The sequence below is a fragment of the Desarmillaria tabescens genome (assembly GCF_030435595.1).
Source record: "Desarmillaria tabescens strain CCBAS 213 chromosome Unknown EV420scaffold_82, whole genome shotgun sequence".
NCBI lineage: Eukaryota > Fungi > Basidiomycota > Agaricomycetes > Agaricales > Physalacriaceae > Desarmillaria > Desarmillaria tabescens.
The window spans coordinates 157831-185754 of NW_026848381.1; the positions used below are offsets into that span (position 1 = coordinate 157831).

General features: G+C 41.5%; 6 protein-coding genes across 6 annotated transcripts; 3 read left to right on the forward strand and 3 right to left on the reverse strand.

Moving 5' to 3' along the window:
* Positions 1–1540: 1540 nt before the first annotated feature.
* On the reverse strand, positions 1541–3296 carry EV420DRAFT_1486188 (uncharacterized protein; the record flags this gene model as incomplete). The annotated part of the gene is made up of 10 exons (XM_060470357.1): positions 1541–1791; positions 1961–2161; positions 2249–2331; positions 2550–2654; positions 2714–2782; positions 2825–2929; positions 2984–3049; positions 3098–3117; positions 3169–3223; positions 3268–3296. 10 exons carry the CDS (start codon positions 3294–3296, stop codon positions 1541–1543), a joined length of 984 nt encoding a protein of 327 aa, XP_060323380.1.
* Positions 3297–4829: 1533 nt separating this feature from the next.
* EV420DRAFT_1486189 (uncharacterized protein) lies at positions 4830–6227 on the reverse strand (the record flags this gene model as incomplete). Its single annotated transcript, XM_060470358.1, has 10 exons — positions 4830–4932; positions 4986–5057; positions 5111–5164; positions 5214–5282; positions 5330–5401; positions 5457–5552; positions 5612–5668; positions 6006–6059; positions 6117–6167; positions 6217–6227. 10 exons carry the CDS (start codon positions 6225–6227, stop codon positions 4830–4832), a joined length of 639 nt encoding a protein of 212 aa, XP_060323381.1.
* Positions 6228–8093: 1866 nt separating this feature from the next.
* Positions 8094–9296, forward strand: EV420DRAFT_1650785 (uncharacterized protein; the record flags this gene model as incomplete). The annotated part of the gene is made up of 5 exons (XM_060478496.1): positions 8094–8124; positions 8177–8250; positions 8298–8860; positions 8916–9063; positions 9114–9296. The coding sequence occupies 5 exons, from the start codon at positions 8094–8096 to the stop codon at positions 9294–9296; spliced, it is 999 nt and encodes a 332-aa protein (XP_060323382.1).
* Positions 9297–16048: 6752 nt separating this feature from the next.
* On the forward strand, positions 16049–17915 carry EV420DRAFT_1650786 (uncharacterized protein; the record flags this gene model as incomplete). Its single annotated transcript, XM_060478497.1, has 4 exons — positions 16049–16337; positions 16385–16863; positions 16998–17343; positions 17395–17915. 4 exons carry the CDS (start codon positions 16049–16051, stop codon positions 17913–17915), a joined length of 1635 nt encoding a protein of 544 aa, XP_060323383.1.
* Positions 17916–19301: 1386 nt separating this feature from the next.
* On the forward strand, positions 19302–20188 carry EV420DRAFT_1279441 (uncharacterized protein; the record flags this gene model as incomplete). Its single annotated transcript, XM_060468142.1, has 2 exons — positions 19302–19593; positions 19650–20188. 2 exons carry the CDS (start codon positions 19302–19304, stop codon positions 20186–20188), a joined length of 831 nt encoding a protein of 276 aa, XP_060323384.1.
* Positions 20189–21636: 1448 nt separating this feature from the next.
* Positions 21637–24993, reverse strand: EV420DRAFT_1486193 (uncharacterized protein; the record flags this gene model as incomplete). Its single annotated transcript, XM_060470359.1, has 8 exons — positions 21637–22348; positions 22415–22872; positions 22996–23461; positions 23498–23991; positions 24191–24232; positions 24566–24700; positions 24766–24909; positions 24961–24993. The coding sequence occupies 8 exons, from the start codon at positions 24991–24993 to the stop codon at positions 21637–21639; spliced, it is 2484 nt and encodes an 827-aa protein (XP_060323385.1).
* Between the last annotated feature and the right edge of the window lie 2931 nt (positions 24994–27924).

The window sequence follows — 27924 nt, forward strand, 5'->3', positions numbered from 1 at the left end:
ATGTAACGCACCTTTTTGTGTAAAAACTGAGGGCATTAATTTCCATTATATTGGGTACAAAAGGTTGTTCAAAGGTTAGGCATTCTAAGTTGTGAAGTTAGTTAATGCATGCATGTAATCACGTTAGACATGCCTGGACATAGCAAGACAATTGGATCGCTGGGTAGGGTTGTGTTGGTGAACCCGTCGTTCTGATGGGTTAATGATGTGATATAACAGCCCCCAATCGCAAGAATAGACAGAAATATTGCTTTGAACAGCTGGATCATAGTAGAGGACTACGAGGTTAATTACTTGGAAGCCTCTAATGTACCCAGAGAGATATTGTTTGTGAATTCAAACTCTGAACAACTGCCGAAATTTAATCAGAAGACCAAGAAATTCGGTTTCATGACTCGGATACTCATTTTGTATGCGTCTTTATGATCTTGCAGAATTCGTATATGCAAGGTACAATTATTGTGATATTACAAGGCCATCATTTATGTGTTAATATGTCATGAACAACCAACCAACTAGTGCTATCGTTTCTCATGAATAAATGGTTATACAAAAAACCTCGATTTACAAATTATGAACAATAACAGCTGATTTCGAATCGAACATAGAACTTCTCGATCCGTATATGCTTAAGAATATATTTGTTGCAAGCTACGATTAATGTATCCTCCGATAAGCCATCCATTCATTCCTTGCTTCCAGCTTATCTCAGATAAAAGGACTGGGGCTTATAAGCTGAGCTTGTTTACGGCCAGCCGTTATTAGATAGTCTCAAGACCAGCTTGGACTTCAGCGTAAGTCCACACATCTCTTCTCCTAACCCTATCACTTATACGCTTATATGCTCTCTACTGTATATTGAGTCCTTGGCCATGTAAGGCTTTCCAGTTCTTAATTATTTCGAACTGTGCGATATTGTCCTTATATTAACCGAAATTTATTATGTACATGATATCGCTTCTCATTCCTGTATTATCTCTGAAATATTGAGCAAGAAAATCAGGTATCATTTTTTGTTCAGTCAATGTATTAAGAACAGATCAAAGATGTGAACCGGTATGTACTGAATACATGACATATGCAGCTATCAATAAAACCTAAGCAGATGACATGTTGAAGCCATCACTTATCGAGTGTAGTCAATAAGAAAGAAATACCTGTTGAAAGGTGGGGAAGACGGGCATAATCTGTTGTATGGATAAAACTAAGAAAAAAAAAAGGGGGGGTGACAAAGTTAATCACACAATCAATCAATGAATCTGTAAGAAGCGTCACAAATGAAGATGGAATACCAACACACAAAAAATAAAAGAAGGGAGGAGAGATAGGGTGGAAATAATATCGATCCAACTGAGCTGGGAACTAATTGCGCTTGGATTTACTCTTAATCTTGCTGTTATACTTGCTGTCTGATCTGTATTTGCTTGTAGAATTGGTGTAATGCCTAACTGAAGAATAAACAGACACCCAAAAAAACATCAGATCAACAGCAAAGTGATAAGGTTCAGTCATAATTGAAGTACTCACTCTTTTCAGGTGATCATTCTTCTTGCTGCTCCTCTTCGGTGATTCCTTTAGCGAGAAAGATCACAAAGAGGACGTTAAGAAGGACTACATCTTCAGTTCCCCCTGTTCCGCCTTTGAATGTTGATGCAGTATAACCCACTGCAGCTACGCAACCGCTGGGAAGATCTCGTCGACCTCCTTTATACAAAGGATAGCTGGTCAATCGATCGAGATGATATGCGTCCAAGAGGAAGCCATCTTCTTTAGTAACATCGTAAATTGGCACTATGATCATATATGGTAAGTGCTGCTTCATGGCAATATCAAATGATGTTACCAGTATCACTGAATAGTAAAGCCTCTTTAGGGACCATATATTTTACAGCGCTTCCGGATGCTCTGGATGTTGAGGTACCTCCATGTCACGAGGCGGCTGATGCTCCATATGGGTTACGTCTCTTCTGGGGTGAATTGCCGTTATACGAGTTCTTCCTCGTGGTATAAATGACATGCGAGGGAACATCCATACATCTGTTAAAGTTGATCAGACGCGTAGCAAAGGTTCTGCCCAAATTCAACACTCCACCAATAAATCCCGAGGAGAGCTCGAATTTGCCTCCTATGACATCGAATCCCACCTGTTTTACTAGATGACCTTGATCGTCATGTGGTATGACCAAATTACAGTGACCAATAATTCCAGTTGATAGCATGCAGACCTGGGCTCCATTAGACCACAGACCTCTCTTGTATTTCCTCCAATCAGCACGTCCTGGATTGACGAAAGGATAATGTTGAACGAATCCCAAATTTCGCTTGAAGATCCTTCAGAGTTGTGAGCTACATACTATGTGTTAATGATTTGATACATACTTCCAAGTCTCTCATGGTAGAACTTGCGAATATTCTGTTAGTGCCCCTTGGATGTGATAGTAGTAGTTCTTATTGCCTATGGGTTCGATGAAGCGATAGCTGAATGATAATGAGTATAGCGTATCACATGAATACCATAAACATACTAGACAATAGGAATATTGTCATACGCATGTCCCATAATACCATTGAAAGAAACTTCACTCTGGACAGTCACATAACCATCGGAGTTGGCATCTGATTCATCTTCGTTGATTTCATCAGAGTCTTCAAAACTGAAGAATACGCTTATTTTATTTTTTTCTTCTCTAGATGATTTCTATCACATGCTCACCTAGAAGAACTTTCTGTCACTTTGTCATCCACGATGAATCCATCCAAACTATTATCTTCCTCTGAAACACTACAAGGGGAAGCGGATGTTAAGATGACACTGAACACACACATACATATATATAGCAATATGTACTTCCTCTTTGCAGTGTTCTTTCTGGCTTTTCCTTTATTGCGTTTCACAGGCGGTACACTTTCACTTCCTGAACTATTGTCGCTGCAATAACCCGTTATTATCATTGCAGACAAGATGCGTGCCTACTATACGTACCTAGGCACCAACTTTTTAGATTTGCCCTTGTTGCGAGATTCGGTGTACCTAATCTCGACTTCGGATCTATCCGAGATGTAAATCATGATTATGATCAATCAATCATCCACTTACTCAGTATATTCCAGCGCGTTCTGCTTTATTGATGTGATAAGCGCATCATAAACGGGTGTAAGTAAACTTACTAGCTTCTCCTTCAGCTTGTATCTTTTCTTCCGCGATACAGATTCACTGTCATTCCTATAAACAGTGTACAAAATGAGAATTTGCAGGCGGTTGTATACATTTGATATTCCTTACTCTGATCCGTCATATCATTTTATTCTCTTCCGTCGAGACTTGATTGCCTGTTCATCCATTCTAACCGATTGTCAACTCATCGATAATAGCTGTTCTGAGCCATAATGCTTACTCTGCATACTCTTTTCATCGAGCAACCTTTCACTTTGAAGGAGGAGATGAATCATTGTCAGATCTACAACAAATTTTATTTAGTAGGCACTGCACATGGCGTTGATATGCCATCTACGCGTTCACACCTAGATTTTGCGATTTTATAACAATACGGTTGCAGGTCTATCCTATACTAGTCGTATATCAAGGGCTATAGTTGAGACTTCGGACTGATAGTCAAGTTAGCATGCTACTAGTCGGGTCAGGACTTAGGAATGATACCACCAGTGGGTCAGCCCTACCAGCTGACCGGACTAGCACCTCCAAAGCTAGTATGACTTAGTAAAATACGGTCACTAGTAAAGAATACAGCTGCTAGCGCCCAAACAAGAAGTAAGAACCCACACAGATCTCGACTATTCAGTCGCTAGTGGACCGATCCTGGCATGAATGCCTAAGTCAGGATGACTAGTCACGCGAGCACTTCTGAAAGGACTTAGAAATGAACCAGTAAAGGCATAACCCTTAGCCCAGATCCGGCTAGTGTGATACAGATCTCATACGATCGGCACTAGTATAGCCGGGCTGCACCCTGATCACGATCGAGCAGTTGCTACAGGCATGGTTACCCGACTATTCGTATAGCCGTGTCACCACTGGGCAAAGGGTGCGGAAACGACCCAATAGCGGAGTCCCTCGACCTGCTATCCGACAGAAAGAACAGGCTAGGCCGACTATTGCGTGATTATTCACCATAATTCGTGACTAGCCAAGATATCCTTACCAATATTACCCCTAAAGAATCTATTTATATTTATTCTGTACCTGTCTCTGTAGTATATAAGTAGTAGAAGGGGCAGCCTCGTGGGCAGGCAAGCCATCCCTGCGATTGTGACCTACTAGTCCATATTCTAGTGCCCCAATTAAAGGCTTTTGTGCTTAACCTCGACGAAGTGTCTACTAGTCGCTTAGTCACCTATAGTATTGAACAAATTGAAGTGTCTTAAAGTTACTATTCCGTCTTGGAGTGACTCAGAGTGTTTCGAAGTTAGTTAAAGTATTTTCTCGGAGTTAAAGTATTTGTTCTTAGGCCAAGAGTGCCACTAGTCGAGCCTAGGGTGCCGCTAGTCAAGTGTAGACCGCTTGTGAGACCCAGTATTTGGCCCAGAGTGCCACTAGTTTCGAAGTATCAGAGTTAGACCGAGCGCAGTTGCTCAACCCAAGTCACTATTCATCCAATCGTGTCTTAAAACCTCGCTAGCACGAGTATTACATCTTGTGTAGCTCACTAGTACCAAATATACGTCTTTAAACAACCTTTCCCTGATTTGTTGAAGTCTGCAGAGTGCTTCTATCGTACTCGAAACACCCGAACTCAATAATATTGGTGATTAGTGTAGAGTAGTAGAGGGTTTTGGTGTTGTGGTGTTCATATCCATTCGCTAGCCTTTTGTCACTCGCCGTTACCGAGCACATCAGCGTATACGAACAAGAGACAGTACCCAGACGGAGTAGCCAGTTTATCATTCTTGGTTTTGACTGAGTCATTATCAAAGCTACATATATCGTTCAAGACAATATCCATATTATACCAGCTCAGTGTACATACTCATTTGGATCGCCGTTATCTTCATACAAATTTGTTTTCAAAATTTTCTTGTTAGAGAATTTGGTCCCGGGCCTACAAAATTCCATCAATCAGTCAGTGCACACAGTAGCAACAAATGCACCTACTTATAAATAACCTTAACGTTGTTGTCATTACAAGAGTCCTTTTTATCAGATGGTCTGTATCATAATAAACATTAAAGCACTTCAGAAATAGTTCTGCACGTACCTTTCGACAGATGCCAACTTGGATGCCACCTTCTTATCCATATTACCGACAATCTCATCTCCCGATCTGCTACAAGTTCGATGTCATGTTAATGTACTGGCAGCTAAAATACATACAATATATCAATAATAGCATTGAGGTGGACATTGCTTGCTATTTTACCCCCATCAACAGTGGGAGATACGTTCCTTGTATGTCAGGCATATTTAAGAGTTATCCTTGATCAAACAAGCGATAACTTACTGATTATTCATATCTTTGGTCATAGTCGTGCCGTTTATGTCGGTTGTAATGTCAACATGAGTCCCTTCTGTAACCATATGTTCGACAGAGGACGATCTGTATAGTTGACTTTGAATTTTACAACGTAAGTTTATATGATATTATTTGTAACATACACAAGTTGTTCCCCTAGATCATCCATTGGTCTTGTGATCCCTTTGTCTCTAACAGACCTGGAGCATTGTAAATTCGGAAATATAATAAAGAATGAGTATTCACTCATGCGAACAGTCAACAACGTTTTTATCGGGTGTTGAATCAATCGATGTATTATTGACACGTCTTAGGATATGTCAATGAATAAGTATATGTTTATATACACTTTTCGAAAAGCTTACATCGTAGTTTCATCCTCGGTTCCAGCAGTTATTTGTCAAATTTTCTTCTTTGGAGAAGGCCTATCCATAGCAGTACCTGTGTCGCTTCCAGTCGAGGGTCGAACAGCTCTATCAGACAAAGTAAAAAAAAAAGAACAAACTCTATGCAAAGTAATCAGCATTTATTCCTCACCGTTTTTGAGGAGTTGCAGAGTCAACGTGTTCAGGTAGGTCCATCAGTTCGGATCTGAGTAATGGCGTAGTTAAGATCGGTCAAAGATCGAACGTAATAAGATCAACGTACTCTGAGTCAATCACCGTTGCAGGTGTTTTCAGTTTTTTGGTTTTTCGAGGTCTGGTCGTTAATATCAATGAAGGTAATAATGAAATGTGTAGACAATTACTTGGGAGGCATAATAGAGCACAGTGAAATATATCAGTGATGATGATGGCCAAAGTTTGTTCAATCGTTGGATAGTTAATCGCACGATTAGTGCTAGTCTCTCTTTTAAGCAAACGATCAAATATGCTGAGTCATAACCTATCATGTAAAATTTCCTCAGTTTATCTTCAACAATACGAGCAAAGCACGTGTTGATGACTTCAAGCAGCATTGTTCTACGTTATAGGCCGAGTACATGTAATCACATGCCAAAATTAAAGCCGTATTTACGAGGGTCATAAATATTATTCTAGGTCTAGCCCAAGGTACAATACATACATTCGAAAAGCATTTTTAATAACGGCGTTACTGCAGTGGCAGTATCTACGATCCTTCACAGAAAATGGAAAAGGGGCATGTAGTGAATATGAGTCTACCAATGGAGATAGAAAAGATGTAGAAGGGGCAATTTACAGCTGTTTGCATACAGCTGGACAGCCAGGGGCATTTTCGTGGATGATACAATGAAGGCTCGGACTCATCATAAACTGTGTTTGGGGAACCTCCATCATACAAAAAGGCCTCTAAGATCGCCTAAATAGTCATAAACAAGCCATAAATACATCTTCAAGTCCATAAATATGGTTTATGACCAAGTCCAAATTACTCTCTTCTTTCGCACGAAACATGTGCTACTGTCAAGCTGTATGCAAACAGCCACAAATCAACACCGAAATGATCAGGAAATAAACAATGAAAAAAATCAACAAGTGCAAGCCTACCGTTGGATAAATTCAATTCATGCATGATTCTAATACACATATCGCTGTGATATATGCAATCGATGTGGTTGAGAGTGATATCAACTAGTTCAGTGAAAATGCTATTGCATAACGTACATATCGTATGCTATATCTATATAGAATCCCGCCACCATACTTCCGTGTGCTCGTATTTATGATATCTATAGCGATTCTTATATACTATATATGATTTGATTCAAATCCTCTTTTATTCTCCAAAAGAAGTATGGACATTTTCAGGACAGAAGAAATATATTGAGTATACAACCTGGTTACTTGATAAAGGGACAAAGGAACAATGATACTCTTCTTAAATGATTTAAAGCGGGAAATTCGGAAAACATGCTTGTCGAATCAATCAGCAGATGATGCAATACAATGTTATCCGTACCTATTTATAATACATTACAGGATAAAATATGATCGGTTGATCACATTAATGTCTGATTAACAGCAGGGACTCAATGCACCAGATTGATGACACCGATCAGCCGCATTGTTCACATATCTAGATCGGTTCTGGACACCACTAAACATTTTCAGAAAGCTATTCAGTCTAACCTAGACTCTTGAAGGGGACTGCCGGATTGAATGCGTGTTCTTTCAAGGATGCTTGTAAGCCCTTTCTGGCCGCCACCTTCGAAACATCTGAATTACCATACGATTGTTCAAAGAACTAGTATTCTGACTCGGACCCCTACATTGTTAGTGATCAGTTCATATCCCCGACTACTAAAACAAACTCCCTTCTTTCCTTCCGTATGTATATGTGAACATTTGTCTCAGTCAGAATTAAGGAGATTACTACCTCCGGTCCGTATCTGATTTTTTAATTGGTTTTGCTTTTAGTTTTTTCTTTATCTTATATCTTTACTCATATGTTATTTTTCCGTCTCTGGTTACTACCCATTGTACATACCAAAGCTATTGTCCATGTCTGTCCACTTTAGTTAATTCGTATACTCTGAAGCAATTTGCCAATTGAGGAAATCATGACATGGCTATAAGGTCAGCTTTTACCTACTTTTCACAGCCTCATAAACCGCTATCCCAACGAACATTCGCTTTCTTCCTATCGAATCACTCGAAATCCAGCATGGACAGGTTCTACGACATGTCAGCAGCTAGTATGTATAATCTATCATTTATTAGACCTTCGGACAGTTAACATATGTAAAGGTCGTGCCCTCGAAAATACCGTCCAACAAAGACAAGCCCACAATGATAGAATCTTCATGCACGACATTGTGACAGTATGTCTTAAAAAATGAGCACATCAGTCCACTAACGTGTTGAATAGAATGACCTCCAGGACGCACTAGATATTCATGTGAATGAGCTTGACAGACCCCAAGAATGGTGTCTGTTCCACAACGATGATGATGCTGAATGTGAATTCGTTATGCAAGGCATAGTTTGCTTGACGGATTTGCTGCCATTCAAGAAAAGAGTCAAGCAAGTATATGATTTATCGTACATTCGTATATCTCACACCATTCATAGAGAACATCAAGCGCCGTATTTGAGACAATCGGATGCAGTCACAGGCTTTGGCACCAATACTTTCAAGCAGTCGATCAAAGCCATGGCATGTATTGTCGCAATGTTCTCACAGGATATTGGTTATGCCCGTCTGAATAACGTCAAGTTCACATCTACCTATCAGTCTTATCCTACGATCCATCTGTCGAACCGATATTTTTCTAGGCGCGACCAAGTTTTACAAAGAGACGAGATAGAATTTGACCAAAACATCGATCCATTTGGACTATTAAGCAAGATGGGAGGACAGAAATACTGCCACGCTAAAGAAAATGCGGTGTATTATTACGAAAATACGAGTGATTCGGATGGCTCCTTAAAGTAATTATTCAGTTGTCATGGTTATGTGAACTCTAACTAACTACGACTAATTCAGATATGTCGACATCAAACCAAGTAAGATTCAGGTCGGCGATATTGTTGAGGTCACGTTTGGATTCGTCGCATTCCCATTGTCCAAAGGGAGAGTAAAAATTACAGCCATGTTACGATCTATTACACTACTGGATGGTACTTTTACTGAAGTACGTATCGTCTTACATAGAATGGAAAATATGCTAATTGTTTTCAATAGGAAAGCGCAGCAGGTAGAGTGTTAGCAAATATTATGCCTCGCCTATCTGTGAAGCATGGGAGAAAATACTTACAGGAAATCGAACTTGCTGAGGACAGGAATGAAGAAATTATGGATGGTTCGAATGATTCTTTGGACCAGATGACTGTAGAAGCAAATTCCAGTCGAGATGGAGATCAGTAATACCACATTATGATTGATCAACTTATGCACTTTGTATTACATCTTTTCGATATGTCGATATTGTATCTTTTTAACTATGTTGGATCTATAGCAGCTTTGGATTATGTTCCTCAAAACTTGTTTAACCTTTACCCGCTTCTTAATATGGCGCTCTCAATGCATTTCTCTGTCACACAAAAATGTGGTCTCCCACCTCGTGTATCATTGCTGTCTGTTTCAGCTTTGTAACATCAGATATTTCGTCTGAATGCTGCACTTTGCTTTCTTATAACTATTATGGGTACGATAACAACGTTACATACTATTTGTATCTTTCGCCTCAATGACAATGGCCATTCTCTCAAAATTACAGACTCAAAGGCAGTAATACACGCGCCCATACGTTCAGGCATAGGAATGTTCATATCGGAGGTGACACTTTTGGGGCTGTATTGCATAAATAAATTAAAAGAAGTACCCTCTAAGTTTTATTTGAATAGTGACTACGATACAGAGCTTGAATAGGTGTAGTTGAATTTGCAATCAGACAGAGGCTACAACTATTATTAGTTCTTACATCGTCAATACTCATGGGTATGGTTTTCCTAAGCTTATAGCGTGAGAGGCATATTTATGTATCCGGGTAATGTTGAATATACTTCAGAGAGACCTCGATCTAATGGACGGCGTGAAAATGTATCGATGTGAAAAACCCCTAAGCAGAAAAATAATAACAGGTTCGCTACTCTGCTGCTTTGCTCTAAGCATCGACACACACTGTTGCCCCTTATTCCCTATATAATACAATCATATTGACTAGGTACGGAGATATGCACGCATGACCGTGAAACTGAAATGCTATCCTCTTGTTTGCCTCTATATATGTGGGCATGAAACTTACGATCTTTACCTATGGTTGAAACAGCCTAGCGCCAATCTACTTATTTACCTCATTGAAAGTTATGTTTTCTTCACCTCTCTATCGCTGAAGACATTACTTGTGATGGAAACTTGATCAATGCGACAGAGCATAAAGTTGGATCGTTACTATAGTAGTCCATTACTCTTTTCGTAATTCACCTAGTTCTGATTTACGTCAATCACTGACAAGCATGGCTATCATGCTGACGATGAGGTACTAACCTTTTACCCACTGTGACCGGTTTTTATTTACATTATGCATGATTGTCCTTTAAGTATTTTGGATATATGATACATGTTCAGCGAAATATATTTAACGGATCTATCATGCGTTTCATAGTTGAGATTGACCTAATAATAGTAGCAGTCAGAGTCGCGCTTTTCGGATCGATTTTTACTCCGATTTTATGCCTGATTTTGTGATTTAATCGACTTCAAAAATCAGCGACTCTGACCGCTACTAATGATCCAAAGCTTGAGCTAATAATAATCCGGCTTCTCATGCTCTCTTTCAGTTAGTAAGGATGGGGGGTTTATTTGAACTATAAGCATTGGGAACTAACACCATATGCAGATGGTAATCAATTTTGAAGTTACATAGGCATACGTGATGTATGAGCGAAATTTGTTCAACCTAACAAACAATAAGTTAGTATTATTGAAATGTTTTTGCTATTCTTGCTAACCATCAAGCTAATTCCAATACGAATAAAGCATTATAATAGGTTGTAATCACAACAGTTATGACTACGAGCATGGTCAATTTATGCCAAAATTATACTGAACTATGTAAATAGCAAGTTGTGATCGGAATCCCTCAATCTTACCCCATCATGTCATATTCGACTGTAACAATGCTACTTCAAACATAGCTCAAGACAGTTATCGATACGCACATCAACCTTCTGGTTCAAAGCCATCCAAAACCATATGTAGGAACGGTTTACTTCATATCAATACATCAATGCTCGAAATTCGGTGAATGCAAGAGGGTCGGCATGAACAAGTAACAATACTAGATAGGTATGACTTTGTGGCAGGGGTTCGGAATAAATACAAGAGATATCATCAATATGGTATCAACGACTGTACCATATACAATTCAAGCATCTCTTGCCTCGACACCAGCAATATGTAAATTTAGTTTCATCAATAGACTTGACCGGTCAATTAGATATGTCCTCGTCTCTTTCTAGGAAATCAATAACCATTACGCCTCTGAGCCCACGTAAGTTTCTCATTCGACGTGGACATCCCAAATCGCAACGTGAATCGGGCCCGATACCGTCTACATAGGTAGAAAATCCATATGACCGAAGGTGGGTCGATACAGTCTTGTTGATAACTGGGGTGAAACCAGTAACCAGCGCCTCTTGCCGAAGTGTATATGCCGGATACAATGAATACACTGTCGACATGGTCATGAAGTTCATGGTTATTGTTGATCTGGCATGAAACAATGGTCCTAATGCACTTTCTTCATTTGATGGAACGACAGAGATTGGATTCTATATGAAGTTGAGTTTAAATGATAACCAATCCCTTTCCCCTTCATTGAAAAAAAAAGAAGGGGGTAGGGCATATTATTTACTCACATATTTTTTGCCAAAGGCCCATTGATAGGTCGTATCATTTTCTCCTATGAATCTATCCAACTCCATAACTGGATTACCCAAATGTCTAAAGTTGCGACTCGAAAAGAAATCAATCCAGAAAGGCCTAAGATCGAGTCAAACGTTGTGCAGATAGACTGATATAATTAACCTACATGTATATGGAGGGCACTAACAAATCTAAGCACGTCGGGTTCCAATCTCGTTCCCAAATCAATATCGCAGTTACGAATATACCTGCCAAAACGGATTCCATCACGTTGACATGTTGCATAAAGGAAATAAGATGCTGGTGAGGTATAAACAGCTGCAACAATGTTCGCAGGTGTCCATATAACGACCGATGCACCATGTACCTGATGCAGCTCGAAATGCACCTCAACATCAACAAAGATGCTGTCTCTAAGTTATCGATTATCCGCTGCCACAGTTCAGGAGATAAACGATAGATCTTAGATCGATCAAGATCATAACTAGTCCTTCTAGTCAAATTAGGCATTTCAATACCAACGTGGTAAGAACCCGTTTCTGTACGACAGTTGATAGTAGAGAATATGATTTCGGTATCGCAACGGATAGCACGGATAAAGCTGATGAGGGATCAACAAATTATCAAGACGAAGCAGTATAAACACTCGCAGGTATAACAAAGCGTTGGCCTCATATATGTCGGTCTCCTTGAAATTTATAGGAAGCTCGCTGCTATAGTCATGCTTCACTATCACCACGAGACCTCGCCATTCTACGTCAGGAATCAGGCGGCCAATTAGCAGATTCCTCGGAAAGTTGTCTGCCTCGGATTCTCGGAAATATATGGTGTATGCGATATTGGAGCCATCGTTGTTAGCAATAGTTCGTCGGCCGTTCCCCAGATTATAACACGTCTTCATATGTTGAACTTCGGACAGAGTGCTTTGCTGAATTAAAGCTAAATCGTCAAGTGTGCGAAATCCATGCATTCCTGGTAGTAATCCCGCATTCACAATGGTTGGTCTGGAAGAATCGCATGGATAAAACAGAACTTTGAATGAAGTTCTGATGTTCTAACCCAATTTTGCTAGAGTCAGAATTATAATTTGCCGTAGAATATGCAACGAGTTACCTGATCGTTCCAAAGGCTTTCATTCGAAAAAGAGTAAGAGGCCATAGGATAAGAAGGTCGTCAATAAGCCAGTGGGTAGTAAAAGAAATTATAAGCACTATAATTTAGCAGTGAAGCGTTGTGATCGGTTTTACTATGCAAATCACCTGACAAATCGCCAATAATATACAACAATGAGAATGGAGGACAATGCTTTCATTTCAGCTACCGCTTCATACGGCCGTATCTGACTACATCTAATTAGAACACTGATCAATCTTATGCCATACAGGCGTATTGAATGAACACTAAAAGTGATAAGAAAGTCAACACACGAAACAAGGAACAAATGCAGGCAAAATAAGTTAAGAACCTTCTGATCTTATCACACAATGTGAACCCTTATACCCAATCGCTTGATTATGCGTACTATATTAAAAGAAATGACATTCTATTGAGTATGATAACCTGCGTAGTTCTTGACATCAACTTTTACGAAAATGGTGCGTGGAAGAGGAATATGGATCTTAAGAAAAAGGCATATTCCTACCCATTCGACATAATCCGCATTCATGAATTATGATGTCTATGATGTCATTATATTTCCTTTTCTTTTTATAGTATACTTTGCAATGGTATCAGCACCCGATCGGTCGGTAGCCTCGATGGTGGTCTAAAAACAAACTCAAGTGATTTTTACATAATTATAATTACATGGATCTCTTTGCCTCCATAAATCTTTTCAACTCTTCGATCATCTCATCCACAAGTGAAGAAATGTAATATTACACTCTTCTTATTCATACTGGCATTCGCATCCTATAAGAAGAGTGATGGTAAAGGCAGACAATACAGTCATTCCCAATCACTGTATTGAACGAATGCAACGTAGAATAAAATTAAGTCCATGCAAAATCAACATCTAACAACCAGACATGGTCATACGATCAGTTATATGAGACAAGCCATGACGACGAAAAAAAAAAGCAGCTCGCACTCGATCCATCGCCTGCTAGTTTACTCCGCTATCCTTTTTTTTCTTTTGTATTATAGAACACACACGAGGAAACAGCACGAATAAACCCACAATATCACAGCCCCACATAAGGCATACAATATGCGTATTCTTGAGAGGTGATACCAGTCGTATGAAAGTTGGTTTTCCATTAAACCATCATCAATACTTGCGGGGTGCCATTTGCTTGATCCTCTCCTTCGCATGGCCCCTGAGCTTCTCTGATAAGGTCATAGACTTTTCAAGTAAACCTTATTTCAATGGATGATGCTCAAACCGTCAGAACGACATCTGGAAGCAAAATAGGTGCCGCAGCCATTTGTGGCTCCCGACCACACAAATGCGGCCTAAGTTAAAGAAGATTGGCAGTGCGTACAGCAGAGGGGATCATTCGGACTTGATGAAAGCAAGGCCATAGACACTACAACCAAGTCATTGTCACCCCTCTTGACTTCCGTGCTTGGACTCCTAGCTGCTCGATAAGCATTGTGCCAGAGTCCAGCGACTGGTTCCTGTGGTTTTTATGGCAGCCCTCGAGACTACTATTCCGTCGGCATGCTTTCGTTCTACTCTTACTGCTTGAACCATGAACAAAATGCGACCCTGTTTAATACCGACTTACTAGCATGAGAGCCTTAGACGCTTACAGGAAATTAGACAGCTGGTATTTACTGTAGGCCAGCCCATTTTGATCTAATGCTGATGTCTCATCCATGCCGATAAAACGGAAAAGCTGAAGTAAAATACTGGTAGCGCTGTTGATATACTCAGCGTGATTTAATGCACTCTAGACCTACGAAGAAAGTTTATATTATGCTGAGTAACCACATTGAAATATGTACGAAGACGCTCGAGGGAATTGACGCAGTCCATATACGTATCAAAAACAATACTATATCCGGGGATACCCAGCAAATACAACATTGAGTAGATCTAAACTGACCAGGAATGAAGTGCTGTGTGGTACCCAGTTAAACCATGGTAAAGTAAACTTCATCACCAAAAAAGGAGTAAAGTATACAAAAGCTACTGAGCGGACATATATGCTCCTGTATGCCTTGACTATGTGGAGATCAAGAACCACGAACGATACAGACGTTAAAACGTCCCACCTATCTCACATCAATCACTGCTGATGATGAATTCTTAGTACCCGATCAGTATAACAATGCAATGCACAAAGAACTCCCTACTATCGAGTTCACCGCTCCTGAATTCGAATCTGACAAATTTCTAACCATGGAAAACCATTCAATTGAAAAACAAATCAGAAGTTTCACTGCTTTCTATATACCGATCACGGCCTTTAGAATCGAACGTAGAATCAGGCACAGTAGTATCACATGTATACCCCTCCCTGCCTATCTCACACCTGTCACTGCTGATGATATATTAGTAACAATAGATTAAGATAACAATGCGGCCTATAAGGAACACCTTGTCATCGAACATGCCTCTCCTGAATGCGAACCTGATGAGGTTCTAACGGCGGAGAAATTTTCAAGGAGCAAATCAGAAGTCTTGTTGTTTTCTATATGCTGGGTGTAATCTTTAGGTTCGAATGTGAAATCAGGCACAATGGTATCACACGTATTTCCATTTTAATCCCCGCGCTGACACCGATAATGTACAAGAAACTCACAGATCAAATAAAACTGATACGGTGGATTAAACAGCCATTCATCTTCATTCCGAAGTCAATGGCATCACAATTCATATTTAATTCAAAGTAATGCCGAAATGCCAATGGACATGCATGGTGAAAGTGTACGTCTTTCACAATTAATTATATCATCCTTCGACTGGCATAGAGCTCATTTATTTGCGCTGGATAAAATGGGCTTCGTTAGTGATTTGTCCCGAACTCCAAATATATCGAATGTTTCTCCTCTCCCTGCGATTTACATACATTACATCCCTCCACCCTTAAACTTTATCCCCATTTTTACCTGTGGGGTGTTCCAATTGGGGTGTTTGTTAGATCGGGTTATGTCATGTGTTTAAAATGCTAGCCGCCAAAACAGGTTCGCCCTCTCCTCCACCGCGTTGTTTGCGAGAAGTAAGGTTAGTGTTCGCTTATTCACAAGGTATGTAAGTTACAAAATACCCCACACAAGAGTGCTAGTGTCAGTTTAGGTCACAGATGCCCCTTCTTAGTATTGAACATAATAGGAGAGCCAAAGAACGTGTACGGGGGATTTTTGCAGCAGATTTTGACCTGACTTCCATCGATGTCAGTAGTAAGGAATCTTATAACCGGGATGTCAATGATTACGATGAATGGTACTCGCATCCGTGCATCTACGGTTTGCTGGAACTTGAGGTAGTAGCCAGTCGAAGGCTGCGAATGGCAGAAATCCGAGCAGGACAAGATCTATTCTACCAAGCTCAATTACAAGCCCTTCATAAGGATGAGGCATACTGGGACATGTGTGCGTTGTTGTCGTTGTGTCCGGATCCATAACTCAGTTACAAATAGGGAAGTCATGTAACTCTCTGCGATTGGCGAATGTCTCATTGCTTTTGGCTGCAAAGCCCGACACTGTTTCATCGCCCGAGATGCGTTTCCCCTTGGAAATCCAATTTTTGTTCATTTCCGCTTGTGCGGCCACTCATGGTGAACTCAAAAACCTCTGTTCTGTCTGCAAGGCCTGGAACCAAGAAGTATTAACCAAGTGTGCCTTTTTTGGTTCCCTGGTCTTCAAAAATAGACAGAACGATGCGCGAGCTTGCCGCCGAGTTGAATACTGGCTGTGTTCCTCCATCCGCTCCCTCGGTGTCGAAGACACGATAACATCCATTACCCTGTATAAGTGGACGATTGACAGCCACTGTTGGTTCCTTCACATTCTTAATTGTGTTACCGACGTGAAAATTATCAGCTCTGGTCGTTGGCCTTGGCTTTACTGTCTCCCGAATACAGTCCAGAAGCTCCTTGTTCGAGACACCAATATCTGTGTATGTCCGGGTCTATACAGGCTATGTGATGACTACAGCCGTCTTTCGTGTCTGATTTTGGATAGAGTAACCACTCCCTTCATTGCCAGTGCCTGTTTTATGCCAACACAACTTATCACTGACATCGCCCATAGGCTGATACAACTAACAACAGGAATTCTTGGGACGGAAAAACATGGAGAGTGGACCATGATGTTCTTGCGTCGCCTTTCCCTCCTGTCCCAAAGTACTCATGTGTCCTATCCGAGCTCGCAGTATATGATGATGGACCCCGTTATGCCAACATTGACCACATTATCGATGGAATCACAGGTCCGTTAGAAGAGATCCTAGCAGCATCTGATGTGAATACAGCTTGGCCACGGAGATTGGATGCAACCAAAGTGTTGACATTACAACTGGGTTTTGGGGATTCAGTGGATATCAACCCCGATGTTTGGAATGTGTGGAGTTTGTGTGTACATGATCTCACAATTGGTGGTAAGCATGCATCAACGGATTTGGGCAAATTCTGAATTACGTGGATTGCAGCTACCGATGACGACCATGATGCCGTCGTGTCTCTTGTAGACTTTATTCATCTGGATGACTTACATCTAGAGATGGATTTGGGTTCTAGATCCTTTCTCTGGGCCTTACAAGTTATCCGAACGTGGAGCGAGTCTGAAAAGTCGTCATTCGAGTTGGTCATATATGACGATAAGGCCTTAGAGAGTATTGACGAGCGGCGTTGCACCCTTGAGGTCCAGGATGCGGATACAGGGTGGTGGTCGGATTGCGATAGTTGGCAAATCTGGTGGAATTTTTTCACTGACACCTTGCTGGAGGGGTTCAGTCCCTGCTCCGAAAACCATGGCACACGTTTCCATGGTAAATTTGTAGTGGCTTTTATCACTTCGGAAGTGTTGGTTGGATTACCTCCCCCCAGTTCACACTTCGCTTACGCTGGCAAACTACTGGAGGCATACCACATGCGTGTACGATGGTTAAAGCTACAGGAACCCGAGACGACTGTTCGCTTATTGCCCTTCGAGGCCTACAGAAGTTTTTAGCTACTTTATTCTAAATTAAATTTTTGAGTATATGTGATTAGGACTAAGCCTGCGAGTCGTTTCAGCCTGCAAGGTCCCATACCGGCCGAGAGGTAACTACTCCCTATCTAACCGTTGAATTGCTAAACGCCATACGTTCCCGCCATTTCGATATTCGAGCCATGTGTTTTATAATACCTTTAGATTTTTTGTGTCGTATTTACAATCAACCTTGTGAATGTTTATTTTTTGATTCATACCTGGTTGTCAGATTTTGGGCCCAATAAAGCATTAGTATAATCTGTAAAGTCGCGAAAATATACCATGTTGAACAGAGCACTGGTCCTGTATTAATTAAGATCTTTAAATTTCAGCAAATTGAAATCAAATTGATGTGGCTGTGTTTCTTAGAAGCATGTCATATGACTTATTCATGACATGGTGTTTGTTGACTGCTTCTGTTTCTTCCTACCACCACTGATTGTATCGGTGACAAGGTGCGCTCAAATCCTCAGAGTTGGTTTCAGCCTGCTCAATGAGGCAGACTCCGAGCAGAAAAGCCACAGTATGGTCAGATTCTGCCCAGGATCCAGCATACTGAGGAGCTTCTCCTCAGATTCTGCCACACTCAACACAGCTGGTACTATTTCCTCGTGTTCTTCCTATGAATCTTCGCGTTCTCAAAGCATTTTCCTAGTCATACAATGCTGTGGACCCTCAAAGTAAGCCCTACATGTATGATACAGTTATATATACTAACATTTGATAGACTCGCGCCCGTTATTATTCCAGTGTCTTGAAGGCTCTACCAACACCACCTACTCTCATTCTTCAGGACCTCCTCAAAATGTCAACTGCCTTCGAGAATGAAAACATATGTGAGGACGTGGATGACCTCGATGAAGCCTATACTTCTGCAAGTTTGACTGTGGAAGCTAACGGCATGGCCTCTGTGCATGGTGAGGCTCAAATTCTTAACGGCATTGACGACATTTCTCTCCCAAAGTCCCCACGAACCATTGCTTCTCCCATCAACCCACATGCGACCCCGTACCGGGTTAGCCATCGAAATTTTAAGCGGTCCAAGCAACGCTGGGACAGAGATCCATATCCGAAACCTACAGACAAAACAGTCAGTAAGATTGTAGCAGGAGCTCTTGCGCGAGCTACTGCAAGCCACGTTCTTGAGAGCACTGTCCAGCTCTTGACCCTCCTGGTGGCGCATGGAGGCTATGCGGTGAAGGCAGAAACTCCGTATGGTGCCAAGAAGAAGTACACCGTCGAGGAGCTGGTGAATACTAGAGGCTTTCAATATGTGGCTTGGGACGGAAAGTATGCTGCTATTGCTTACAGCACTTGAAATCTTTCTAACAAGTTCTATGTAGAACACCACGGCCTATTATCAATATGAACGGCACTATATTCGCTGTTTTGGCCGGCCAGCCAGGTGATCCAACTTATCTCGAAGCAGCCAACAAAATGTTCAATGAAATGGAGGCAGAATCCAGCGCTACTAACATCAAGGCAAAGTCGAAACAGCCTCATCGCCGTGGACTGTTCACTGCTGTTAATGTGGGGCTATCATACAGCAAGGGGCAGCCTGAACCCTCGATGCTTAACATCCAGGATGATTACCAGGACTTCATTAGACGACTCATTCTCCAGCCTTCAGTGCAGCGAATTGCTGCTTTTGCTAGCGGTGAGGTCGTTTCATAGACAGATACCTGTTGCTTAACGCTGATTCTTTCAATTTAGCATTGTTCCAATTGTGGGGCCCTCGATTGTTTGCATACTACAAAGACCATCTAGACCATCTCCATCTACGGCTTGGAACAGCACCCTTATTCTCACGATCTATCTTTCCCTGTGCCGCTTTCAACTTTGGCAGGAACGTATGGACCTTTAAGCATAAGGACGTGCTGAATTGTCCCTTTGGATGGTGTGCTATTACTGCATTAGGGAATTTTGACCCAACGGCTGGTGCTCATCTCATCCTCTGGGAGCTGAAGATGGTCATTGAATTTCCGCATGCCGCTACTGTCTTCATCCCTTCTGCGACAATCACTCACTCTAATACTTTGCCGGCTTCTGGGGATCGATGGGTTTTGTTCACTCAATTCTGCGCTGGAGGACTCCTTCGCTGGGTTGATAATGGTTTTCGTATGGAGGAGATCTTATATCAAGAAAATCTAGAAGCATATAGACAGATGCAAGAGGCAAAAAACACCCGCTGGGAGCTAGGACTTAGCCTGTATTCTTCTGTAGATGAGCTTTTGTTGCCAGTGTCTGAATAGACGAATGTTTTAATATATTCGGCTCTAAGCTATAATATTAAGTTAGGAGAAACCACCATCATCAATTTTTGCAGGTGTGGTTCCTGACCTCTCTCACGTGAATGGCCTCCGAGTGGGTCTGGCGATGCTGCACATACTTCAGAGGGGCCTTATTCTGATGGGCAATACGCATATTGCACGAGTTATGTGAGTAATGTCCTAGTGGAAGTAGAGGCTGCGATGTTTCTTCGCTACCTGCTCCAGGCATCGACACATGCCGGCAGTGCTTCATAACCTCCGATGTGCTAGAGTGTGTTCAATTCCCTGGCAAGGCTATTGTTACATGGCCGACGCTTCCATGTCACAGTACCCTTCCCCTGTTCGCCCCGATATTCATAGGCGCATACTTTGTCTCTGCCTTAGCATCGTCCAACACAGGCGCTTCATGTAGCTAGCTAGTACACAATATGTTTTCCTTATGGAAAACAGTGCCATAGTTCTAATATTTCACCTTGCCATCGCCGAGGCCGTAAGGGAGTACTCATGATGGGGCTTTACCAAAGAAACAGAGCATGGTGTAGGTTTGGTCCCATAGCAATTAGTTGTTCCCATGGTAATATAGCTAACGTTATGCCTTCCCAGAGTAACTTGCTGCAATACGAACGCCGTTACGTTTTTTTAAGGAGGCACCGACGTCTAATAATACAAACTTCCTTCCATATGTCAAACTAAATTAGGACATTTTACGGCTCCTGAACCCCATACCTTCTCTGCCGTTTATGTGCTCTTGATCCACCTTTTTATTAAATGGCTACTTAAGATGAGCTAACCTTTCAGTTTTTCTTATGATGGGATTCATTTTGCTTTCCACTTCCCGCCGTCGGCTTCAATATATTTCATATGCTAACCACAGTTTCTCATTTTCCGGATAATCTTTTTGTCAGCATCTTCAAGTGCTGAAGCTGAAGTCCTAGCCATAACTGTTGCATATCCATGTGAAACAATTCAATACAAAGCCCTATATGTACTATTTCGTTTTATACCAAGACTACCGGCCATCGTAGGCGCGCGCGGCGGGCCGATTACTAGATGCAAATCCGAATTTGAGGCGGGTCTGCACACGTGAAGGTAAGCCCATTGTCTGCATTGGATAAATCTCATGCTTTACATTCTACACCTTTATCCTCATGGTTTCAAAACATCTCGCACGCATTGTTCCTCCCAACAAGCTCTGGGTTTTCTCATGATTAATACCAGTACGCAAGACTGCTGAAATATTGGTAGTAGCATTGTCAGAATTCTATATGTCGTGAGGAATATAACTTTTATGTCCGACCATAGCTTCAAAGACAAAATTTGTTACCTGGTATTGCGTTGGACGATGCAATTTACCACGTATATATGTACATACACCAAACAATGAAAGGGATATAAAAACAGTTTTGGAATACGATTATTTCAGTAAACAGTCAAACTTTTTTAAAATAATCTGCCCTGCTAAATTCCCACATCTTATACGCCTCTGCCTGGTTCGCAACCTTTTCACTTGTTGGCTCGACCACCAAATTGAGATCAGTATATGGTACTTGAAGTTCTATGTTCAGATACACCCATCTGCCCTCCTTCTTCCATTCGGTAACTCGCACATCCCACCATGTTACATCATTGCGGCGAAAATAGTGCAAACCCCGAACGAGTACACCGCAATGTTCACCTCGAATAATTACCCACAACGAACCATGCTGATTTCTAGGCGTGGGATGTCGAGGCAGTATCCTATGAGGCTCGATAATCCCACCTCTTAATAGACGCAATTGCATACGATTTTCATGTTGGATTAGAGACCCTCGACACTCCTGCCCGCCTACCATCACACGAACTTTCAAATCACCTATTGCTGCCATGCGTAAGTCTTGTGTCCAATGGCAATAAATGGAAGACTCTTCAGCTGGTACGTTTTCCCCAAGTGCTGCAGATGTATCAGCTATGGTAGAGCAAGTCGAGTTATGAGGGAAACTGGAAAACGGATTCCAAGCTGGAGACAGGGAGCCTTCTTCTGCTGTAGGAAGTGGAGTTGTGGAACGGGCTTCTTGGTGATGACTAATTGAGCTTGTATCAATGGGAGGAAGAAATCGTTGTTCAATTAATGAATCCAGTACCATCGCCAGAGGCAAGTGTGTTCTAAATTGGAGATTTGAGCAAACGGTAAAAGGACGGAGGATTCAAAAAAAAAATAAAGGCACTTACTGTGTGTCTACCACTTCTTTATATGGAACCCACATTTCTGAAAACCCCCTGCCTGTTTCAGGAGAGTAGCTCACACATTGAACCAACAACATTACTTGTAAATCGGGAATATATCTCGGCGTAGCACCCATTCCAGGAACTATTAATCCAGCAATAGTTGTAGGAGATTTAGTGTGTGACGAATGAAATGCGGAGGTCTTCGCTTCATAGACGGAGTGGTTTGTATCCAAGCATGAAGATCTCCAATGCGTTTTTTCAACCCTGACATCCTTGACGAATACCAGCAGCCCTCGAAATGGACTACCTTGTTTAAGTACGACCCCACACATTCCCACCCAGGGAATGGAACTATATGAAATGCATGTGGATGCAGGACGGATAGATTCAAGCGCAGATGACGAATTGTTTAATCGATTAGAATTCCATATCTGCACGCTGTTAGGATGAATGACAATCTGCTGTAAAATAATAAATTAGTAACTTAAAATCCACAACGCAGATAAATGCCATTATCGTTCCACTGGCTTTCTTCAGGTAGCGACAATCGAAGAGAAAAAAATAAAATAACGCTGAGTACTCACTTCAGCTGTTTGCTCCTTCTCTTGACCCCCACCCAACACAATCAAATGAAGCGCGTTTAACTCAATAACATCCACAAATCCACAAATATTACCCTTAACCACAAATTGACCTACTTTAAAAATCTTCTCGATCGCATGCCATTCTTTCACAATGAACCTTCCAGAATGTTTAATGTCATCGAGCTCGAGATAAGTGTCATGAACGTCGACTATAGTGCAAGTACGACTTCCACCGTCCTCGAACAATTGAGAAGAATGTTGGCTTGAACAACCGCGAACGATAACCGACTCCCCCAAGTAGAAATTCCAGCTCTTTGGTCGCGGAGTTCGATGCCTATTTCGAGCAACCAATGGATGTTTGCTCTTGATGAACAAGTGCAATAAATTGTCATCGATGCAGTTAACTGGGCGCAGACAATCAAATGGAACGGTTTCTCGCAGCAAGCCGTATTCGTAGTCTTGACCTCTGAAGTCAAAATGTGTGTCCTCTACTATTTCTCACAACAACTCTTCACCATGGATGATGGCCATTTTTGTGGCATCAAATAGCATAGGCTCCAACGACTGGACTGGGTAAGTGTCGTATGCGCCCTTTTGCAAAGAAAGCATTGGCACCATAAGAATGTCGTACCTGGGCTGATGGGTATCTTCTGACGAACCAATGACAAAAACAGGCCGGCCCATAGACGATCCATATCCAATAGTGCGCCAGCGATCACCGACAGGTAAATCAGGTTCGCGGTATTTAGGCACATACGTCATTACCTTGTGCCACTCACTGTAGTCCACCGCATTTAAAATGACACTATCGTTGAAGACAACTATGCCAGGGACAGTCTTAAGCCAGTCTTTGAGGGCTTTAGACATCTGCGCTTCCAGGTAGACGCAATATGGATCGGAAGGGATTGAAATCACCGCTTGTACGAGCATCTGAATGATTGGAACATATTCGGAACATGAGAGTATGTTGGCTGCAATGTAATGGCCTCGGAGATGCTAAAGAAACGAACCAAGAAAAAAAAATCAGCATGCTATTAAAAAAGTCAAACGCTAAAAGGCTGTATACCCTGCATTTCATTCTCCATATATACGATTCGTCGATCGAAGCATGATATTAATGGACCAGCTGCAAGACCAGTCTACAATAAAGCACATCAGAAGTCGGACCAATTACACAAGCTTCACCAAAACGAACCATGTTGCAGTCCTCCGCACCATATTGATTGCAATTATCAAGCTATAGATCATAAGAAAGCTGACTTCAATGAAAGTTACGTGCACATACCGAATCATTGCCGTCTATAGATCTCTCACCAAACTCAGTATCCCAGCGCCGAATGACATCAGACAGATAGGTCGGTCCGATACGTTCACACGTAGTACTGGTTATAGTATGTTTTGGAAGATCTGTATTATCTGCTTCATCTCTTGTGCAATGAATTGATCCAGTTCTTCATCGTCAGCTGATTCTTCTTCACAATCGTCATCCAATGCTTCCATATCAAGAAAGAGATTTCGATACTGCTAAGTAACAAGGTTATCAATACGTATAGACCATTGAAACACTCACTATGTTCGGTTTCGAGTTAGAGCTTGTTACAATCCTTCCCATAGGTGTATTCCGTGACTGCTGTATATTTTCTTGGCCACTGACTTCATCAGCATCTTTGTCAAAATCATCCGAGAGTGTGTCATAAGTTGAACTCTATAAGATTAACAATTGAAAGAATGAAACTTTGTATCATAGATGTAATGAACGAACACCCTTACTCGACTTTCCAAGGTAGTACATCCGTCATCGACATCCTTAAATGCCTCTTTGCTTTCTTCACGTTCGATTAATGCGTGGGCCTTGTTTTTGTCTGTTTCCAATTGTGCAGCTCTTGCAAGACCTTCTTCATACATCTGTCTCCACTGTTGACAATAGCTTTGAGTCATAAAAAAGAAATGATTGCCGATACTTACCGCTATCATCTCGGTTGCTTTGGTCCTAGCCATGGCATATAAGAAGTCCAAACGATGCAAATAGGTAGTTCTACAAGGAAACCGATAGAATGTCAGACTGTGACGATTCGGTAGAGGTGAGCAGACTCCGCATCAAAAAATCAATCCCATATATGCCACGTGATTAATACGTAAAATGAACTGTTAAAATGATCTGTAATCGAAGCATATTAACCATGTGACAGACGCGTTGACCGTTCCTTATGGCAGTCCCGGGTACCAGGCTGTATACGCAGGGGATTTCGTGAACAGTTATCCTAAAGAGGCAGCAACAATTACGGGCTACTAATCCGACTCGCCATATACGCGTAGAAGTACCATCACCCAAACATTCAATCAGTTCCTCGCACTAATTTTATTTTATATGCTGCTGCAGCTTCCATGTGGGCTGAACAAAAAAAAAAGGACAAAACTTGGAAAAAAAAAACCGCGTAATACGTGCCTTATAATGAGAGGAAAAGCCGATCGCTCAGTCATATTCTGACATACTTCGCATTTCTTTACTAGCACAAGGCTTTGGCCGATATAGGATTTGGTCCCACATTGGTTCGTTATATGCTCCGTAATGATTTCGTCGTACAGCGCATTGTTCATTACAACAATGGCGGGTATCCGACGTCGATATATCATCTTACAACACCTAGTACATGCCGAATTTTGGGAAAGCAATCCATCGAGAATGTGAATACACCGAAGATGGAGAAGGATGGAGAAGGTAAGATAAGGGACTGACATTTTCTACGAAGAACAGGAGGAAGCGCTGAGACGAGACGGGGAATAAAAAAGAGTGAGACTATCGTAACCTTTCTAACGATATCAAGAGGCGAAACCAAATGAAGCATTGTCAGTTCAGTATACGGACGAAAATAAACAGCGTGAAGCTCTAAAAACAATAACTGTACTTTAATATTTCCACATCTTCCCATCAAAATCCAGTGTCATGTAATATCCCTATGCTCGAAGATAGTCGACCTAAAGACTTACCGTCTAGACGGGAATGGAATGCGAAAATGTACTCATAGTCCCGTTCTCATCTCTCAGTTTCTTCGATCCCAACAACCTTCATTTCAACCAGCCATCACATTGAATATTCCGTATCTTTTTTCCTCGTCTGCTATGGCATAGGGCACAACGTAATATCCGTAGCCATATTCGAATGGGACTTGAATACGCACTGTTGGTTTCTTCATCTTCTTCAACATATAAACACTGTTCGTATTATCGAATGTCACTTATGGTATTGGCTTTATTGCATCCCATCGAGCACCACCAAATTGGTCATAAGGAAGGCTGAAAACCAGGTACTTCCGGATCCATACCGGATGACCGTGCATAACTCACGTCTTTCGGGTCTCACATTGGATAATTAAGCGTCCCTTGCACTGTACATACTGCGACCGATAAAACTATGTTTTTTCTACTAATAAGGTTACAGTTGAGCATATTCCAAAACGAGGAAGATGAAAATGTCTGCTGTGATGTGAGATGCTGAACATGAGCTCGATGATCCAAAATGTCCCTTACATCGTACGGACCAATCACGCTTAAAGAGTTAACGAATTACCATGATTTGGATGAAATTGCTCAAGAGAGTGGATACAAACCGATCGATGAATTATTGTATATGCTAGTAGGGAGGGGATTGCAGATCTCTCCGAAGACAGACTGGATACCTCTGCTCTTTGAATGAATGGTAGCCCTTAATACTTTGCGCTGTGAATTTAGCAAGCATGCATTCCTTTTCATATGACCAAATACCTGGGAGTATCTGATGAATAGCTGATCGATTAGATCTGTAAAAAGGTACACGGTTGAGCGGTACCAAAAGCTGTGTGTAATACTGTATGCTCATTTATTACCAAGAGAAGAAATCCTATGGCGCTCCTACAGATCCAAAACTTCACATCAATCTCTAAACGTCGCATTGAAATAAGCCTAGAGAAGGACGAATGCGTATCATGGCCACTGAACATTGCACGTCAATGGTCTTGTCATAGGAAAACCGATTTATACACACACACACACACACACACACACACACACACACACATATATATATATACGAAAAACAGCCCTGGTCCTTGATGGATATGTATTTTTGCAATCTGCGCATATTCGCTAATTCTCTACGAAAAAAAAGCTAGTATCCAACATTCATCACTACTTTCTACGATGGCAAATCGTGTTTATATATCCCCACCCTGCTACCTTACGGGCATATAGTACCATTTTAGATAGATTGAACATATGGTTAAAAACACGATGAACAATGATACGATAAATGTAGTGGTGTCCTGATAGCAGTACCAATGAGACGAACGTTGAAACTCCGAAGAACCGTCGGGGAAGCGGTTAGTGGTCGGCCAATGAAAACGATTGTCAAACATAGTGATTGTTACTAGTTCTCAGCACTTACCCATCATACGCGATATTTACTAAATGCAGCTGCGAATAACTATTTGTCAGTGTTCATTGATATAAGTACATTACTCCGTATCCCTCTTTACATACATATAGCTATCGATGTATCAACTCTTCTCGTAGTAGTAGTCCACTCCCACTTATGGTCCTTTAACTGGAATTGAGTCCGCGAAATCAAGTCCATTGAGCTCAAGTTCATCCCACATATCACCGCTAGCGGCAATACATACATTACACGCTAGACGTCGGATTGATAGCCGGAAGATCGCCAGGAACAATGTTCGAAACATAGTTACCACCCACAAATCCCGCCAATCGTATATCGTGACCCATACTTCGTAATTCCGCTAATCGGGTGATCACTTCCTCATCCATGCGAGGAAAATTTGAGAAATGGGCTATCGGCATCAATTGTCACTGCAAGATGGCTCAAGATATCGGAAGTGGGAAATGACGTTGTTCCACCATGGGCACCAAATCGTCACAGCAAAACTGATATCATGC